General features: G+C 40.2%; 1 protein-coding gene across 1 annotated transcript; it reads right to left on the bottom strand.

Annotated features, from left to right (window-relative positions):
* Positions 1-622: 622 nt before the first annotated feature.
* LOC109900327 (protein TBATA-like) lies at positions 623-4,048 on the bottom strand. Its single transcript, XM_020496017.2, has 4 exons — positions 3,667-4,048; positions 3,293-3,374; positions 2,345-2,501; positions 623-1,740 (listed from the first exon to the last, which is right to left on the bottom strand). Exons 1-4 carry the CDS (start codon positions 3,697-3,699, stop codon positions 1,521-1,523), a joined length of 492 nt encoding a protein of 163 aa, XP_020351606.1. The 5' UTR covers positions 3,700-4,048; the 3' UTR covers positions 623-1,520.
* Positions 4,049-20,005: the final 15,957 nt, after the last annotated feature.

Raw genomic sequence — 20,005 nt, 5'->3', positions numbered from 1 at the left:
GTTTAAAACAATAAAACTCCACATTTACAACGTACGTCTAAAGTGGTTAAACTATGGTGACATTTACCCCTCGGTTGTGAGACGGCGTCAATTTGAGATTGAACCTTTCACCTAATTTTGCATGTCGGTAATAAACAGATTGACATTGTTGCACACACGGTTGAACGAAATTGACTATACACGTCACACTATAACTGCCAGCATATGAGCCAATGGTAAGTATTTATTTTTTTGCCGTGCTTGTGTGCGGTTTGGGGGAATTTGTAAGCACCAGCTTGAGGTCAGTTTTGCGTTTCCCCACTCTAATGGTAAGGATGGATGTGGGGACATGTGGGGAGTGGACGCTGACTGATCCGTGACCTGTGACCCCCCATTCCCATCAGGGATAAATTGATCTGGGTTTACATTATAGATTATTCATATATTTGATTACATTGCGAGGGAAAGGGAAATAACAGTTCTAGAATTTATCAAGCAGTGAAGTAATTTCCTTGACAGTGAAGTCGTTTTTATAATTGTCTTTATTGGAGAATCCTATCTATATATATTTTTTGAAGCTCATATGCTTCTACTGATTAACCATAAACAAAGTATCTCACACTTCGGAAAGGAATATGGAGGCCTCCTTTCAAGGTGATACTTCTCTGATTAGATCAACTCTGTCATCAGCGACAACACCACAATGATTAAATGAGATTTTGCATGCAGCCCTACTTCATCGATGTCTGGATGAATGTCATTTTGAGTGATTTCCAATCAATCTATTGTATTCATTAATAGGCATTCATTGGTTCACTTTATTTTTTCATGCATTTGGGGAAAAATTGAGATATATACAGATATATTGAGTACAGATCATATTGTCTTTATAATCTTTCAGATGATGTTATTCTTTTGTTCTGAACAATTGTCAGTCTAGAAATACTGGTAGTGGTGCAGTATGTGGTATGTGGTAACACTTACATTACATTGCCATTATTACTGTGTAACTACTTATGTAATTGCAGTGTAAAAAGTATTGTTGTAACTAATGATTACACTGTAGCAATAACTCTAACGTTAACCCTACCCCTAACCCAAAGTAAGTAGAGCGTAATAATGAGTAATTAACCATACTCAGACTGTAATGACATAAAAACATTACACAGTAATAAGGGCACTATAGCGAGTAAAACTAGAAGACATCAATCAAGTCTGAGTATTTTTTTGTTGTCTATCACAATTTCAAGTCCCATTTTAACTCCCTTTCCAACTCAATCAAACACTCATTCAAAATCTAATTCAAACCAAATCATAACAAAATGACAACCAGAATGACTACCAATTGCTGAGTAAGACATGTATTGAGATGCACAGGAGGGGTTCATTTATTAGAGCACAACGTTCAGACTGTTGCAGATAGAAATAAAATCACTAGTGCTGATACAATAACCTATTCAACATGACAGACAATGGTATCTATTCTACATCATACATTTCTATCTGAACGTTCAGTGACGTTGCAACTTTGTTGTTGTGTTTTAAGTCACGAGTGAGCCAGGTGCCTGCTGGGTATAGTTGGGCCAATCGGCCTGGAACACTTCAGGTTGTGTGTGAGGCATCAGGGCCCACTTGGTGCACCGTAGGACCACCTTCTGGTTGAGGTGACACATGGTGGGGCTATCCAGGGTCCTCTGGGTACTCAGGGGTCTGGCGCTGTGCTTCTCCCTGGGGGTCTTGAACTCTGCTCTCTCTCTGTGTCTGCATCCTCCAGGGAATGGTGCATTATAGATAGACAGAACTCCAGATGTTGAGTTAATCAATCAACATATCAATTAATAGGTAAATTAATTATATTATTTGTCAGCACATAACCTTGGAGACTCATCTGAGTCACAGTTTGACATCCTTTCTAGGAAATGATCTCTGTGAAGTGTAAAGATAATGCATTTTGTAAATGCATTACAGGCTGTCCTTTTTTGCATAGGCAAATGTATTGCAGTGGGTAGCAGTATTGATATACAGCACCTATTGCAGGGGTGCACAACTTACAGCATTTGTCCAGGGGGAAGTGGCAGCCAGATATTGACATGATTCAAGGGGCAAGAAAATAGTTATAGCTCGATGTCCCCACACATCATCAATTACTTTTTAGGCCTGTATGCTGTGAAGTGTGCAGCCAACTTGCAAGGTACAATGGTTCCAAAACACCATTTTTTATCTGTGATCCACTAAAAGTGTTTGCCATCTTCAAGTGACCCAACAATTAAAACACAACCATGGTTTCAACAATCAATCCTCCCAGCTAACAACATTTGGCATAGGTGTCTTACAATGATGTAATTTTCTGGTTGGAAACACTAACCTGGTGGTATCCTTCTCACTGATCAAAGCCATTCTGGAGGCAGGAGGGAGGTTTTGAACCTTCTTCACTGTCAGCTGCTCTCTTCCTGGAGCCTCATAGGCTGAGACAGGGTCCTTGGCCAGGGCGGAACACAGCAGACTTAGAACCTGGTCCTTTTCTGGACAAAAGTAAATACCACCACAGGTTAAAGGCATAACAGATCAATGTTTACATCCTGATGGATATTAGTAGGGGCTTGGGATTATGGTCCCAATTAACAGTGGTGGAAAAAGTACCCAATTGTCATACTTGAGTAAAAGTAAAGATACCTTAACAGAAAATGACTCAAGTGAAAGTCACCCAGTGAAATATTACTTGAGTAAAAGTAAAAGTATTTGGTTATAAATATACTTAAGTATGAAAAGTAAATGTAATTGCTAAAACGACATTACAGAGTACTTTTGGGTGTCGGCGGGAAAAAAATAATTAAAATGTACATAATTTTATTTAGGAATTGTAGTGAAGTAAAAATAAAAGTTGTCAAAAATATAAATAGTAAAAGTACAGATACCCCAAAAAACGACATAAGTCGTACTTTCAAGTATTTTTACTTAAGTACTTTACACCACTGCCAATAAAGACTATTTTGGGGACTTTTAAAGTCTTTGTGTGAGTGCATCTCGCTAATCTGCAATACTCTTGGTTCATTCTGCCTGTGGCAATGCTAATTGCTGAGTCTCACTTTAATGTTGTGTTCGAATGTTTCTTGATAATGTACCATTTTGTTACTGTTAATATGGCTGATGCTCTCACATTTACTTTGGGGTATGAATAATGAACTATCTATCTAATCTTGTCTTTCCCTCACTATGCTTTGAAAGCTGGATTTCAACAACTAGAAAAGGGCTCTAGATAACAGTGACTGCATGCTAAATGGATTGGTGTATATGTGCAGTCCAGTGCACTTACCTCTTTGACCAGCTGTCAGAATCCATTGCTGGACATCCCATATAGACTCAGTCTGCAGTATCTGACACAACATATCAATCACCTACAATATATAAGAGAGTGTTCAAACTATGTCATAACATGTTACAAGCTGTAACTCAAAGGCCATCATGAAGGCAACCTATAACTGAAACATGCAAGTTGCAATTGTTTTTAACATTCCTCGCAGATATACAGTGTGCCAACATAAAAAAATACATTAAAATTGTGAATCAACGTTGTTTCCATGTCAATGAAATGACATTGAACCAAGATGGAATAGATGTTAAATTGATGTCTGCCCAGTGGGAAGTGCCTTGGAATTCTTTTCAAACATGAAGAACTCTAGTGCTCACCGTCAGCTGTAGTTTAAGGTTCCCCTCTGTCATCTCTAGAACCCCCGAGGGCTGACACACAGCTGGACTCGGGGAAGAAGGGGACACCACTGCCTGGAGGTCCGAGGGCAATGGGGTAACAACCAACAATCCTAATTTTAACTCTAATCTTAACCCTAACTCTTAACTAAACCTAAACCTCAAACCAAACAGCAATTGTTTTCACCAGACACAGAATGTGCATCTATAACAACACACATTTCTTTTGTGGGTATTTTACCCACTTCTTCTCCCCAGTTTCGATCTTTTCTCATCGCTGCAACTCCCCAACAAGGTCGGGAAGTGAAGGTCGATTCATGCGTCCCCCTAAACATGACCCGCCAAACCGCGCTTCTTAACACCCGCCCACTTAACACGGAAGCCAGTGTATCAGAGGAAACACTGTTCACCTGACGAGCGAGGTCAGTCTGCAGGTGCCCGGCCCGCCGATAGAGCGCGGTGAGCCAAGTAAAGCCCCCTCGGCCTATCCTGGCAAATAACTATGTTTAATTATTACGTGATTAAATTAATCGTGTAACAAGGAACTCAGTAATCTTGGGGCAACACAGCAAAAGTTTGTTTAATGAGTTACCGTTTCCCGAATTAACTCAAGAATATATATCGTTATCATATTAGTCCTCCATTAATAATTATTACCTTGTATCAGTCTCGTTCTGAACGTCATGAATGACTTCAAATCTGCACGAGCCCTAGTCTAAATGATGATTCAGCAATACACAAATTAGCTTAATTATTTATTTACTAACTAAATAATCAAGCAGAATTACATACACACAGGATAGATTATACTTTGATTACTAACATAATACAATGAAAAGTCCTGTGTGGACTAACCCCCTTATGACGGCTTGTTACACAATGAAAGGGGTGGGGAACAAAAGAGCGGGAAAAGGAGAGACAAATGAATTCAACTATCGTACATACAGTTGAATAATATGCTCATCGTAAATATGGATATTTAGCACCCTAACAACCGCTCATTCGGATTTAGAAATGCACCATCAATTTACACTTAGATGTCTTTGTCGTCTCTCTGTTGAAACCCCTTGATCCGTCTGTGACGAATAATTCAACAGAAAGTCTCTGGTTGTGTAAGTCTCTGGTTGTCCACCAGAGATCACAATGTCCTTAATAGTTTAATCGTTTTCTTAATAGGCTTTCTTTGTTCTGAAAGTGTTCATTAGACTGGATACATCAGACATTGCAATGGTCGTTTGATAGGGAAATGTTCTTCTTTTCTCTTCTTCGGTCAAGTTTCCTAGACTACATTACATGCAGAGCTGCAGGCGGTGCATGTCTTAGTCTAGTCTTCTTCTTCTCTGTTGAGTTTCAGAGGGTTTTACCATTTCGTAACATTCAGCTCACGCTGGCCTAGTAGTTTTAAACAATTTTACACGCCAGTAGCAACCGGGCAATGTACTGGTCTAATGTAAATTTCATTAGCAGTCCTTTTATGCACTCGCCTTGGAAGGTGGTTCCATCACATTGCCACAATGTCTGTGTTCACCGTGGGCATGGTTAACCTCTCTTGGGTAGGGGGCAGTATTTTGACGTCCGAATGAAAAGCGTGCCCAAAATAAACTGCCTGTTACTCAGGCCCAGAAGCTAGGATATGCAAAAAAAATTGGCCTAACTGTAAGGGTTTTCTTCTGGTGAAAGAGAGGAGGACCAAAATGCAGCGTGGTGGTTATTCATGTTTTTAATAAAGACATGAACAGACTAAACAAAACAAGAAAAGTGAAAACCTAAACAGTCCTATCTGGTGCAAACACAGTGACAGGAACAATCACCCAACAAACCCAACACAAAACAGGCTACCTAAATATGGTTCCCAATCAGAGACAATGACTAACACCTGCCTCTGATTGAGAACCATATCAGGCCAAACATAGAAATAGACAAACCAGACACACAACATAGAATGCCCACCCAGCTCACGTCCTGACCAACACTATAACAAGGAAAACACATACGAACGATGGTCAGAACGTGACACTAACACAAGTCCTCCCAGATTGCAGTTCCTATGGCTTCCACTAGATGTCAACAGTCTTTAGAAAGAGTTTCAGGCTGTTTTTTTTTTTTAATTTGCCAGAAGTTGTAGTTTTTCTAGGTGGCTCCCATTTTGGCTGTAGTGTTTCCAAGCGCGTGGAAGAGAGTTCTTTGGTATTTTTCTCCGGTAAAGACAATAATGATTCTCCATCTTAAATTTTAGCGTTTATTTACATATTAGGGTAACTAAGGTTTGATTATAAACGTTGTTTGACTTGTTTGGAAAAGTTTATTAGTAACGTTTGGGATTCATTTTGTATGCATTTTGATGGAGGGAAACTGGGTGGATTATTGACTGAAGCGCGCCAGCTAAACTGAGTTTTTATGGATATAAAGGACATTATCGGACATTTTGGAGTAGGCAATAGGCAATGTGTGCGCACGTAGGCCTAAGGGCTCTTTGGAAGGAGATATAGATGTTTGCCTTATCCATTGAATATCGTTAAATGGTGTACACTAACCCTAAGATAGGCCTAGTTATAACAAACATGTTGTAGCTAGCTAATCTATTTTTTATTGGCTTCAACATGGAAATATGAATTGACATACACTGCATTCGCGTTTCGGAAATTCACTGCATGTTAGACCCATGGACAATTTCACATTGCCCAAACGTTATAATAAGATTAACCTACCATCATCACCTGATATGGCCTGTTAGTGACTTTGCAACGTAAAAGGGAAACAAACTAATAGGAAAATAGCCTAGGCTACAAGCAGATTCAGCACCAAGGACAGCGATCGGAATTCCCATGATTTGACAGTTAGGTCCAACAGATGAAAGTGGAATATGCTATTTTTTTATGATAAAGGAGACACAATGAGACGTCTATTGTAATAACTTAGTGACTGTAGGAAGTCTGTTTGGGAACACTGACATCTTTCATTCAATTGGCATCGCACATAGGCCTAACGAGTCCAAACTTTTTACAGAAGCTGAACGGGAATGCCTGTTGACTGTTTTGCTGCTCGTGATATTTTAAAAAACAATCTCATTGCTTAGGCACTATCTTTGAAACTATAGGCTATTTTTGCAAAACTCTACACACTAACCACAAAACCTTACACCAACCAGAAAAACATTATACATCTCTTGCTAAAGCAAACAATTCTTGCATGACCCCTGATCGATGTCTCCACAAGCCTCCTCCATTGCCTGTAGAAGGGGTACTGGGGCTGGAGGGGGGGCTGGCGATCATACATCTTCCAACGTCATTCAGAGAAGAATTCTTCAATAGGATTCAAGAACGGAGAGTATGGAGGGAGATTGAGTGAGATGAAAAGTGGGTGACCTGTGAACCAATTGCAGACTACAGCAGCCCGGTGGAAACTAACATTGTCCCTGTTGATAACGTACCTGGGCTGCTCTGGCCCCTGGTCATTAGGGATTAGTCTGTTGTGGAGGGTGTCCAGAAATGTGATAATGTGTGCGGTGTTGTATGGGCCTAGGATTGCATGATGGTGAAGGATGCCGTTTTGACTAATAGCCGCACACATTGTTATGTTGCCACCATGTTGTTCTGGGACGTTGATGATGGCACAGTGTCCAATGATATTTCTGCTACAGCCGCTTGTTTATGCAAGGTTGAAACCTGCCTTGATCCACATATATGACTCTGAAAGAGACAAGACAAAACAATGTAGCCCAGTACGAAAGACAGGGATCAGTCAATATGATGTAGCACCATACACTTCCAGATCCAACACCGATGATAGGATAGCATAGCTTACATATTCATATCTCAGTTGTTTTACACGGTCTGAGTTTCTTTCAAAGGGGACTCTGTACAGCTGCTTCATCCTAATTGTATTGTGTTTCAGTAGACAAGACATTGCAGAGAGACTCACTCTGTTGACGTATTGGAATATGATGTTATCTGACATTATGTGGTCCTGCAGGTCTCCGAGTCTGATGCAGTTATTTGCAATGACCGTATTTACAATGTGGGTCTCCTGCTCTGGGGTGAACAGTCGACCTCTTCCACCAGATACTGTTTTTCTTGCAGTTCTGTAAAAACATTTGAATGGTTTTAGTGATAGATCCTTCTCATTATGAAAGTACAGTACATATTACTGTACCAGTAAGACTACAGCACTTCTCATATCGAAATATTCGGATGATACCTGCAACAGTATAGTGGCTCAGATTTGGTTGAACCCGTTGCCCAGCCTCCCTCATGCTCATCCCATGGTTGACAACATGGTCAACCACAGTCACTCTGATTTCATAAGTTATTGTGTTCCTGACTCCCGTTCCTCTTTCTCTTCCCAGTCTTCTTCTTCTCCCCATCCTACTTCACCTCTTCCTTCTCCTCCTCCTCCTATTCCTTTTCCTCTTACTTCTTCACCTCCTCATCCTCCTCTTCCTCCTCCTCTAGTTCTCACCCCTCTTACTCTCTGTCCAATATTGGCCTCAATTGTTGTCCAACCAAATGTTTACCTGTGGCCTATTTACAGTGAGGAAAAAAGGATTTGATCCCCTGCTGATTTTGAGTTTGGAATCTAATTGATTGATTGCTTCTGTGGACAGGTGTATTTTATACAGGTAACAAACAGATTAGGAGCACTCCCTTTCAGAGTGTGCTCCTAATCTCAGCTCGTTACCTGTATAAAAGACACCTGGGAGCCAGAAATCTTTCTGATTGAGAGGGGGTCAAATAATTATTTTCTGGATTTTTGTTGTTGTTATTCTGTCTCTCACTGTTCAAATAAACCTACCATTACAATTATAGATGGATAATTTCTTTGTCAGTGGGCAAACGTGCAAAATCAGCAGAGGATCAAATATTTTTTCCCCTCACTGCTCAAGCTCTGATTTATAAGTGAACTCATTATCTAAACGTTTTTTCACATGTGTCAATGTGGAAAGGCAATTGGCGAAATAGTGTAGCAATGTAGACCAATGTTTACAGTTTTGCTATAAGTGTGTTATTAAATTGCAAACTGAGTAAAACAGTGAGTTGTGTTTACAGTTTTGAAAAAAGTGTGTTATAAAATTACAAAGTGAGTGTAAAGCAGAGAACGTGGATTCAGTTTGGCACACTTGGTAAATGCATTGGCTACAAGTTTGAATGGTTTCAGAGATAGTGCTTCAAGAATCACCGTTAGTGTTTAAGCATTCTGAAAAAACTGTAATACAAAATGTTATATAGGCTACTATTAACTGATGGGACTGACTGATTGGTTTTGATTAAATTGGCAGTAAAGCAACAAGAGAAGAGGGTGTGTTATTGCTCATCCATCTACTTAGTATGCTATAGGCGTACCATCTACATTATTTGAATTTAATCTTGAGTGTGACAGGAAAATGATTGTGTTACTGTAACATGGCCTTGAGATCACGTTCTGAATATTCATAACAACCATGAGCCGTAAATAGCTCAAAGTAACAAAATGTTAGGAATCAAAAGACAATTTTAAAAGTAGGTCAGTAAAAATCCAGTAAGCTACATGAATGACAGATACATGTATATAGAATACTCACTTATTGTCCCTGAAAGGATCGAAAATTGGTCTCTGACATTTTGAAGAATCAAAAGATCTAGTGGGAAATATACAAATATTGTCTAAATGAGTTAACAGAAAGTAGCACATTGAGCCTATAGCCTTTAAGATGACAATCACAACCAAAGAAAAAGCCACTACATGCAAGAAGTGGTGTTCACTTGCACCTGTTTTTGTGATTTATTAATGTGTCCTAGCTGATAATGTGTATTGTGTAAAGCCATCACACATAGACAACCGACAGACCCAATGCAACTCGATCACAAAATATAACCCATTGTAACCTAATTAATCAGTATCCTTTTATAATTGTGTAATAGGTCAATTAAGTAATTCATCAGTGAAACGTTCCCTACCTTTTCAAAGTCACAGGAATTTGCCATCTACTTCCGCTCTTCAGATGTGGATGCCATTCCATTTTAACGTCCGCCCATCTCTAAAACACTGCTATAACATTAGCTAATGTTAGCTAACCTTACAAGACAGGATATTTAATTGATTTGATTATTTATTCATGTATTATTGTGTATATGTTGATCTTACATGCTAGTAAAAAAACTTATGGAAGTAAATGTGCACTTTTATATTGGGTGGACTGCATCTATGAAAAACATTGCCATAGCTTATAGTAACATCAAATTATTGTATAGCATGAGAGATTCCCTAAATAAGGGCTACGAGTATAAAGCCAAATTTAATTTTAATAAACAGCGACTGCCTTTCAAAAGCAATTAATTCCTTTGAAAACTGCCTATTTGTCTTCGATATAAGTCAGAAGCAGTTATTTTAGTGTCAAAATTGACTACAAAATGTAAAAAGGAGAATTTTTGTCATAAAGTCAGTCTAGTCAAAAACGGAGTTTGGAAAATCCATGTGTCACAACGGGTAAATAAAAGAAGGTTGGGTTTTGATTTGACAATGTCCATTTACCCACTAACATGGGGTGAACAGCTGCGGTGATTGCTCTCTATCCAAAGCATAGACAGTGAGACAGGCCTGTCCAGCAGGTCCGATTATTATTAGATTTGTTTTAAATAAGAAAACAACATGTGACACATTTTTTTACTTGATAAATACTGTACCAAACACCTTACTTGGATGTAAAATATCTCAACTAAAACATCCTCGGCAAAAACATCAAAATTCATTACAGAGTTATCTTAGATTTATTCTGGGGATTTTGAGGATGTGTCTCATGGGGGACAAACAAAATTAACGTAATTGGTCAGGAAACACACCTCCAAGACTGAAAACTAGTTTTTCTAATGAGCAACAGAAAAACACACGTGCCAATCAGCTTTTTCAGTGGCTCTTCAGTGACTACCTCATGAAGCTGGTTGAGAGAATGCCAAGAGTGTGCAGAGCTGCCATCATGGCAAATGCTGGCTACTTTGAAGAATCTCAAATCTCAAATATATTTGTTTAACACCTTATTGGTTACTAGATGATTCCATATATGTTATTTCATAGTTTTGATGTCTTCACTATTATGTAGAAAATAGTAAAAATAAAGAAAAACCCTGGAATGAGTAGGTGTGTCCAAACCTTTCACTGGTACTGTATATATATCCATTGCTTCTTGAAGAATATAAGAATATATTTTTCCTCTCTCTACCCAACTGATGTTACATTTTCAAAACCCTTGGTTAACATAGAGATTCTGGGAACATCAGAAGGTGGGGGGGGGGGGGGGGAATGAACTATATTCTGGTAATCCGACCAATTAAACATATGCGGTGGTACTTAAATGAATACGATGTCAGTTCGGTTGTCATCTGAGACATTCTCATCAATGATAAGATGACAAACTCTACAGTGGAAAGTCTACACATCAGAGTTATCGGATTCACATGGAACTGTTGTTTAATTTAAATGTTTGAATATGAAATTATTTGTGATGGGATGAAATGTGATTTTAGCTTTTAAAATGTGAGATTTGGGTTTTCTGCTCAACCAGTGGCCCGCCCCTGTGAAGGGACATGGGCTATAAAACTTTTCAAACACGCCCTCCTCTCCCTTCCTATATAAAGCCTTGACGAAAATGTAACGTCCTGTTCCGAGGATGTGAGGACGACAGTCCGATGTCAGAATGGTTCAGAACGAAGCCAACATCAGCGTGAGCTTTGGTTGCGAATGGTATGAACTTTGAACTCTTATTCACTACAGAAGTGATACCTCCTAGCCGTTGAGTTAGCAACAGCCGCTGCAAACTAGGGTTAGGAAGGAACAGACAGAGTATCCCGTCTATCACACAGCGACGTTACTACAACGTTTCCAATTTACCACCAGAGACATTCTTCAAAGGACAAAGGACTCGGTTTGGCAACACGGCCTTCCACCTACCACCAACCTACTGAAGTGCAGCTCAGAGTAAATTTATTTCATTTTCCTTTTCCAAATGGGCAGTAATTTAGAATGCATAAGATATTGTATTTACAATAGCACAGCATCGCCCTTTGTTCCTCAGTCTTCCCGCTCTTTCACTCAAACCCAGCCCCTTTTCTTTTGTGTAACCAGCTGTCATATCTGTTCCGCCCGCTAGGGAGGTTTTCCTTTATGACATAATTTGTAATCGAGTTGATTAATTATGTGTATGTGTAATTCTGTGTGATTAGTTAGGAATTTAGTAAATAAATAATTAAACCCAATTTTGTATTGCTGATTCAAATTGTTAGCCAGGATTCATGCAGATAACCTTAAACCATCATCTTTAAGAGTTTATTCAGAAGATAACAACAACTTATTTCGTGGTGCCCCGACTCTCTAGTTAATTACATTTACATAATTAGCTCAATCAGCTAATATTAATTACGGAGAAATTATTTTATAGAATAGCATGTCATATCACTTAATCCGTCATAGCCAAAGTCTCTTTGAGAATGAGAATCCAAAATATAAAGCTTGTTTTTCTCCAATGTTTGTAAACATTATAAATGTAAACAAACACTGTATAGCCTCATAACATGGTTAAAACAGTAATGTTTTATCATGAATGGTCAGTCCTTGTAACGGCTTTCTTCCTGGGAAGGAGAGGCGGACCAAAATGCAGCGTGGTTAGTGTTCATGTTCTTTAATAAGAGACATGAACTAACTACAAAACAATAAATGTGAAAACCGAACACAGTCTTATCTGGTGCATAGACACAAAGACAAGAAACAATCACCCACAAAACCCAACACAAAACAGGCTACCTAAATATGGTTCCCAATCAGAGACAATGACTAACACCTGCCTCTGATTGAGAACCATATCAGGCGAAACATAGAAAGAGACAAACCAGACACACAACATAGACTGCCCACCCAGCTCACGTCCTGACCAACACTAAAACAAAGAAAACACAAAGGAACTATGGTCAGAACGTGACAGTCCTTGCATCCATAGCTCTGTCTATTAATCTGAGAGTGGTTACATTTCTCCCGGCCCATGCCTCAGTTTTTTACCAAAACAGAGGTGGGCGACCTGTTTTGTTATTGTTTCATCTGTGGATTTGCCCTTTAAACAGCTACATATTATCAAGATATCAAATTATCAATAACAAAAAGTTGAACAATAGGGCTATATAAAATGCAGCATATGGCATTCATTCTTCACATGTAAATAGCACTTTTCAGTAGTGCTCAAAGCATGCCATTCCATGAGCGCAGCATTTATTTTTCAACTCGAATCAATGAGCCCAATCATAAACAACAGAATAGGGCTGGCTAAGAAGTCCTTAGTTTTGGAGTTATGCTCACGTAAAACAATTTGGCTAATCTATACTTCCATATTTCCAAGTCCTATCCTTGAAGATCAAGTGGAATAACATTTATTGGAATGACTGAAATTCTGATAGATTTGGTTTTTAATATTATTATATGTAGTAGAAAGCGTTGGGTTAGAAGAAGCCTACATAACCAACCCATAAAGTTAAATTTAACATCTATATAACCTGCTATGTAACCTTTTAAAATAGATGTAGTTATATTGGTAACATACATTTTTGTCTTCTTCTAATGCCTCTTAAGAGGAAAGTAATCTAAAAGTAACAATGTAATCAGATTATGTTACTGAGTTTGGGTAATCCAAAAGTTACGTTACTGATTACAATTTTGGGCAGGCAACTAGTAACTAACAGATTACATTTACATTACAGATTTACATTCAACCCTGCTGGCCGGTCACTTATCAATGGTGGTTATGAGATTAGCCTGGTGGAAGTAACCTGATCGCTGCGTTCACCTTTCTACACTGAACAAAATTATAAACGCAGCATGCAACAATTTCAACAGTTTTACTGACTTACAGTTCATAAAAGGAAATTAGTCAATTGAAATAAATTAATTAGGCCCTAATTCATGGATGGTACATGACTGGGCAGAGACGCAGCCATGGGTGGGCATGGGAGGGCATAGGCCCACCCACTGGGGAGCCAGGCCCAGCCAATCAGAATTTGTTATTTACCCCACAAAAGGGCTTCATTACAAGACAAACTGGCACAGAGAGACAGGAAACACTGGGATAAATACACTATTGAAAATAAGCGACACCTGGAGGGGGTGGAGACAATCACAGGGACAGGTGAAACAGATCTTCCTAGGATCAGATCTTCCTATTCCTTCTTCCTAGGTTTTGGCCTTTCTAGGGAGTTTTTCCTAGCCACCGTGCTTCTACACCTGCATTGCTTGCTGTTTGGGGTTTTAGGCTGGGTTTCTGTACAGCACTTTGAGATATCAGCTGATGTACGAAGGGCTATATAAATACATTTGATTTGATTTGATTTGATCAGGGCGTGACACCAATTCTGTTCGAAATTATGTATCCATTCAGCTCCCAGCCAGGTAGGGATTTGATCTGCTCCGAATAGTGAAGAGTGGCTTTCCCCAGCTGCATCTAATGCAACTCCCCGTGCACGGCGAACCTGGGTTTCACTGGGAACAATCAGAAATATGAAGTTTATCGTCACATTCTCGTCGCCAAAATTGTTGTGGAATCATTGAAGTCAAAAGGAGAGACTTTCATATTTCTTCAAAACAAGTCAACTTTATTATTGAACTTTTGCAGTAATGGAGCCTGTCAACAAACTCCGCCGTAGGTGATTCGTTAAGAGCCCAACCAGCAGGACTAAGCCACAGCATTTTATAGCAAATTCTATCCTCCTGGATATTCATGACAAATCACAGATGAGAGAATTTAGAATACTAAACCTAGAACGTACAATATTAAAACCATTCATTAAAGAAACTGGAGACTGGTTCTCCCTGTCACCACAGACAGGCCCACAGACTCTAATCATGGAAAGGGAATGTTGTTTTATCACCATTCCATTGTAAATCCACTGTCAGTGTTAAATCTCCCAGAGGCCCACTTTCAGTCCACACACACAGATTAGAGTGTTCTAAAAACCCTCTATTCTGTTGCATAAAACAACCATTTGATGCAATAACAGTATTATAACATAATCTTGTCATTTCTGTTCTGACACAACACACTGCTTGGTCTCTGACCTCCTCCCTATAGGCTGTCGTTGGTGATCCGGCCTACCACCGTTGTCTAATCTGCAAATGTAATGATTGTGTTAGAGTCTTGCGTGGCCACACAGTCGTGGGTGAACAGGGAGTACAGGAGGACCTAAAAATGCACCCTGAGGGACCCCCGTGTTGAGGGTCAGCGAGGCGGATGTGTTGTTGCCTACCCTCATTACCTGGGGGCAGCCCATCAGAAAGTCCAGGATCCAGTTGCAGAGGGAGGTTCAGTCCCAGTGACCTTAGCTTAGTGATGAGCTTGGAGGGCGCTATGGTGTTGATTGCTGAGCTGTAGTCTATGAACAGCATTTTCACTAAGCATTTTCATCACTGACAATCTGAAATGGTCCACCCACACAGATAGTGTGGTGAAGAAGAAGCAACAGCACCTCTTCAACCTCAGGACATTGAAGAAATTTGGCTAAGACCCTCAAAAACTTTGACAGATGCACAATTGAGAGCATCCTGTCGGGCTGTATCACTGCCTGGTATGGCAACTGCTCCGCAAACACAGGGCACTCCAGAGGGTTGTGCGGTCTGCCCAACGCATCATCGGGGGCAAACTGCTTGCCCTCTAGGACACCTACAGCACCCGATATCACAGGAAGGTCAAAAAGATCATCAAGGACATCAACCACCCGAGACACCCGTCATCCCGCCATCATCCAGAAGGCGAGGTCAGTACAGGTGCATCAAAGCTGGGACCGAGAGACTGAAAAACAGCTTCTATATCAAGTCCATCAGACTGTTAAATAGCTATCACTTGCTGGCTACCACCTGGTTACGCAACTCTGCACCTTAGAGGCTGCTTCCCTTTATACATAGACATGGAATCACTTTAATAATGGAACACTAGTCACTTTAATAATGTTTACATACTGCTTTACTCATCTCAAATGTGTATACTGTATTCTATTCTACTGTATTTTAGTCAATGCCACTCAGACATTGCTTGTCCTAACTGTTATATATTTCTTAATTCCAATATTTTACTTTTAGATTTGTGTGTATTGTTGTGAACTGTTAGGTACTACTGCACTGCTGGAACTTGAAACACAAGCATTTCGCTACACCCGCAATAACATCTGCTAATACAGTGCCTTGCGAAAGTATTCGGCCCCCTTGAACTTTGCAGCCTTTTGCCACATTTCAGGCTTCAAACATAAAGATATAAAACTGTATTTTTTTGTGAAGAATCAACAACAAGTGGGACACAATCATGAAGTGGAACGACATTTATTGGATATTTCAAACTTTTTTAACAAATCAAAAACTGAAAAACTGCAAAATTATTCAGTGCAACAAACTCTCTCCAGAAGTTCAGTGAGGATCTCTGAATGATCCAATGTTGGCCTAAATGACTAATGATGATAAATACAATCCACCTGTGTGTAATCAAGTCTCCGTATAAATGCACCTGCACTGTGATAGTCTCAGAGGTCCGTTAAAAGCGCAGAGAGCATCATGAAGAACAAGGAACACACCAGGCAGGTCCGAGATACTGTTGTGAAGAAGTTTAAAGCCGGATTTGGATACAAAAAGATTTCCCAAGATTTAAACATCCCAAGGAGCACTGTGCAAGCGATAATATTGAAATGGAAGGAGTATTGCAAATCTACCAAGACCTGGCCGTCCCTCTAAACTTTCAGCTCATACAAGGAGAAGACTGATCAGAGATGCAGCCAAGAGGCCCATGATCACTCTGGATGAACTGCAGAGATCTACAGCTGAGGTGGGAGACTCTGTCCATAGGACAACAATCAGTCGTATATTGCACAAATCTGGCCTTTATGGAAGAGTGGCAAGAAGAAAGCCATTTCTTAAAAGATATCCATAAAAAGTGTTGTTTAAAGTTTGCCACAAGCCACCTGGGAGACACACCAAACATGTGGAAGAAGGTGCTCTGGTCAGATGAAACCAAAATTGAACTTTTTGGCAACAATGCCAAACGTTATGTTTGGCGTAAAAGCAACACAGCTCATCACCCTCAACACACCATCCCCACTGTCAAACATGCTGGTGGCAGCATCATGGTTTGGGCCTGCTTTTCTTCAGCAGGGACAGGGAAGATGGTTAAAATTGATGGGAAGATGGATGGAGCCAAATACAGGACCATTCTGGAAGAAAACCTGATGGAGTCTGCAAAAGACCTGAGACTGGGACGGAGATTTGTCTTCCAACAAGACAATGATCCAAAACATAAAGAAAAATCTACAATGGAATGGTTAAAAAATAAACATATCCAGGTGTTAGAATGGCCAAGTCAAAGTCCAGACCTGAATCCAATCGAGAATCTGTGGAAAGAACTGAAAACTGCTGTTCACAAATGCTCTCCATCCAACCTCACTGAGCTCGAGCTGTTTTGCAAGGAGGAATGGGAAAAAATTTCAGTCTCTCGATGTGCAAAACTGATAGAGACATACCCCAAGCGACTTACAGCTGTAATCGCAGCAAAAGGTGGCGCTACAAAGTATTAACTTAAGGGGGCTGAATAATTTTGCACGCCCAATTTTTACGTTTTTGATTTGTTAAAAAAGTTTGAAATATCCAATAAATGTCGTTCCACTTCATGATTGTGTCCCACTTGTTGTTGATTCTTCACAAAAAAAATACAGTTTTATATCTTTATGTTTGAAGCCTGAAATGTGGCAAAAGGTCGCAAAGTTCAAGGGGGCCGAAGACTTTCGCAAGGCACTATATGCATATGTGTATATGACCAATAAAATGTTATTTTATTTGATGTGGGTTCTTGGGTACAGGGACTATGGTGGTCTGCTTGAAATACGTACTGTATGTAGGTATTACAGACTCAGTCAGGGAGAGGTTGAAAATGTCAGTGAAGACACTTTCCAGCTGGTCAGCCCATGCTTTGATTAAGCATCCTGATATTCCATCTGGCCCTACAGCTTTGGGAATGTTAACCTGTTTGCAGATCATACGCACATTGGCTATAGAGAGTGTGCTCACACAGTCATCTGGAAAAGATAGTGCTCTCATGCACAGTTCAGTGTTGCTTGTCTCGAAGCTAGCATATAAAGCATGTAGCTCGTCTGGTAGGCTTGCATCACTGGACAGCTCTCAGCTAGGTTTCCCTTTGTAATCCGTGAAAGTTTGCATGCCTTCCCAAACCCGACAAGCGCCAGAGCCAGTGTAGTAGGATTTGATCTTAGTCCTGTATTGACACTTTGCCTGTTTGATGGTTTGTCGCAGGGCATTGTGGGATTTCTTATAAGCATCCGGATTAGTGTCCCGCTCCTTGAAAGCGGCAGCTCTAGCCTTTAGCTCAATGCAATTGTTGCCTATGGCTTCTGGTTGGGATGTGTACAGTATCCGTCAAAGTTTTGGACACACCTACTCATCCAAGGGTTTTTATTTATTTTGACTATTTTCTACATTGTAGAAAAATAATGAAGACATCCAAACTATGAAATAACACATATGGAATCGTAATCAAAATATATTTTAGATTTTAGATTCTTCAAAGTAACGACCCTTTGCCCTGATGACAGCTTTGCACAATCTTGGCATTCTCTTAACCAGCTTCATGAGGTAGTCACCTGGAATGGATTTCATTTAACAGGTGTGCCTTATTAAAAGTGAATTTGATTAAAGTAACTTGTTGGAAAGGTGGCATCTTCTTATGGTGCCACGTTGAAGGTCACTGAGCTCTTCATTAAGGGCATTCTACTGCAAATGTTTGTCTAATGAGATTGCAGGGCTGTGTGCTCGATTTTATACAGTTGTCGCTGAAATAGCAAATCCACTAATTTAAGGGGTGTCCACATACCTTTGTATATACTGTATAGTGTAGGACAGACACTTCAAAACCAGATTTTTTTTTCTTCTGTGATTCGCCATTTAATAATGTGTTATTCAATGTGTTTCTATGGGCTATTGTAGTAAAGGTCAAATTTAATATTTTATCAAATCATTTTTTCATATTTAACCTACAGGGGTCCTAAAATTAATAAAGGAAAGGTGAGACTGTCAAGAACATGATGGTGTTCTCCGTTATGCTCCATGACCCCCACAAGCATCATGGGAATCGTCTGAATTCGGTACCGCCGATATGCCAACTTCTGTCTGTGGTGTCCGAACAGTTTGGGCTACACATTAATATGGCCCCTCTATGGAAACTGTTTACTCTCATGAACACGTACATGTTGGTTGTATTTGCTTTAGGACGCCCACAAGCCTCACAAGAGTCGTCTGAATGGAAGTATACACTGAGTGTACATAGACTGACCAGGTGAATCCCAGTGAAACCTGTGATCCTTTACTTTTTAAATCTACTTCCATTAGCGTAGTTTTAAAGCCTTGACACAATTGAGTTATTAATTTTGTATGTGTGCCATTCAGAGGGTCAATGGGCAAGACAAAATATTTAAGTGGCTTTGAATGGTGTATGGTAGTAGGTGCCAGGCATACCAGTTTGTGTCACGGGCTGCAATGCTGCGTGGTTTTTCATGCAGTTTTCCGTGTGTATCATGAATATTCCACCACCTTAAGAACATCCAGCCAACTTGACACAACTGTGGGAAGCATTGGAGTTAACATGGGCCAGCATCCCTGTGGAATGCTTTTGACACCTTGTAGAGTCCATGCCCTGACGAATCGAGGCTGTTCTGAAGGCGAAAGGGGGGGTGGGTGAAACTCAATATTAGGACTACCAAAAAAAACGACCAAAAAAATGTCTGCAGCATTGAAGGTCCCCAAGAACACAGTGGCCTCCATCATTCTTAAATGGAAGAAGTTTGGAACCACCAAGACTCTTCCTAGAGCTGGCCGCCCGGCCAAACTGAGAAATTAGGGAGAAGGGCCATGGTCAGGGAGGTGACCAAGAACTTAATGGTCACTATGACATTGCTAGTGCACGATGGGACAAAAACATCCCGGCTGGCCACACCCTCCCCTAACCCGGACTATGCTGGGCCAATTGTGCGCCACCCCATGGGTTTCCCAGTCGCGGCCGGCTGCAACACAGCCTGGGATCGAACCAGGATCTGTAGTGTACGCAGCTAGCCCTCCTCCTTTATGTGGTATCATTACGTCAATGGTTTCCTCTGTCCTTCAAAATCAGTCTATTCCGGTGGTCCCTTCAGAAGTACAGAGCAGGTGGTAAGACCGGTACTTAATGGTTCCCAAGAGCGATGGAGCGTTGCTTCCCATCTTGGACTTGTGTGTTTTAAACGAACATATCAAGGTTTGCAAGTTTAAAATGCTTACAATTTGCTGGCTA

Source organism: Oncorhynchus kisutch, linkage group LG12, assembly GCF_002021735.2.
Source record: "Oncorhynchus kisutch isolate 150728-3 linkage group LG12, Okis_V2, whole genome shotgun sequence".
Classification (NCBI taxonomy): Eukaryota; Metazoa; Chordata; class Actinopteri; order Salmoniformes; family Salmonidae; genus Oncorhynchus; species Oncorhynchus kisutch.
Note: the sequence above shows the minus strand (reverse complement) of the source record. Positions and strands in the feature narration are given on the sequence as shown.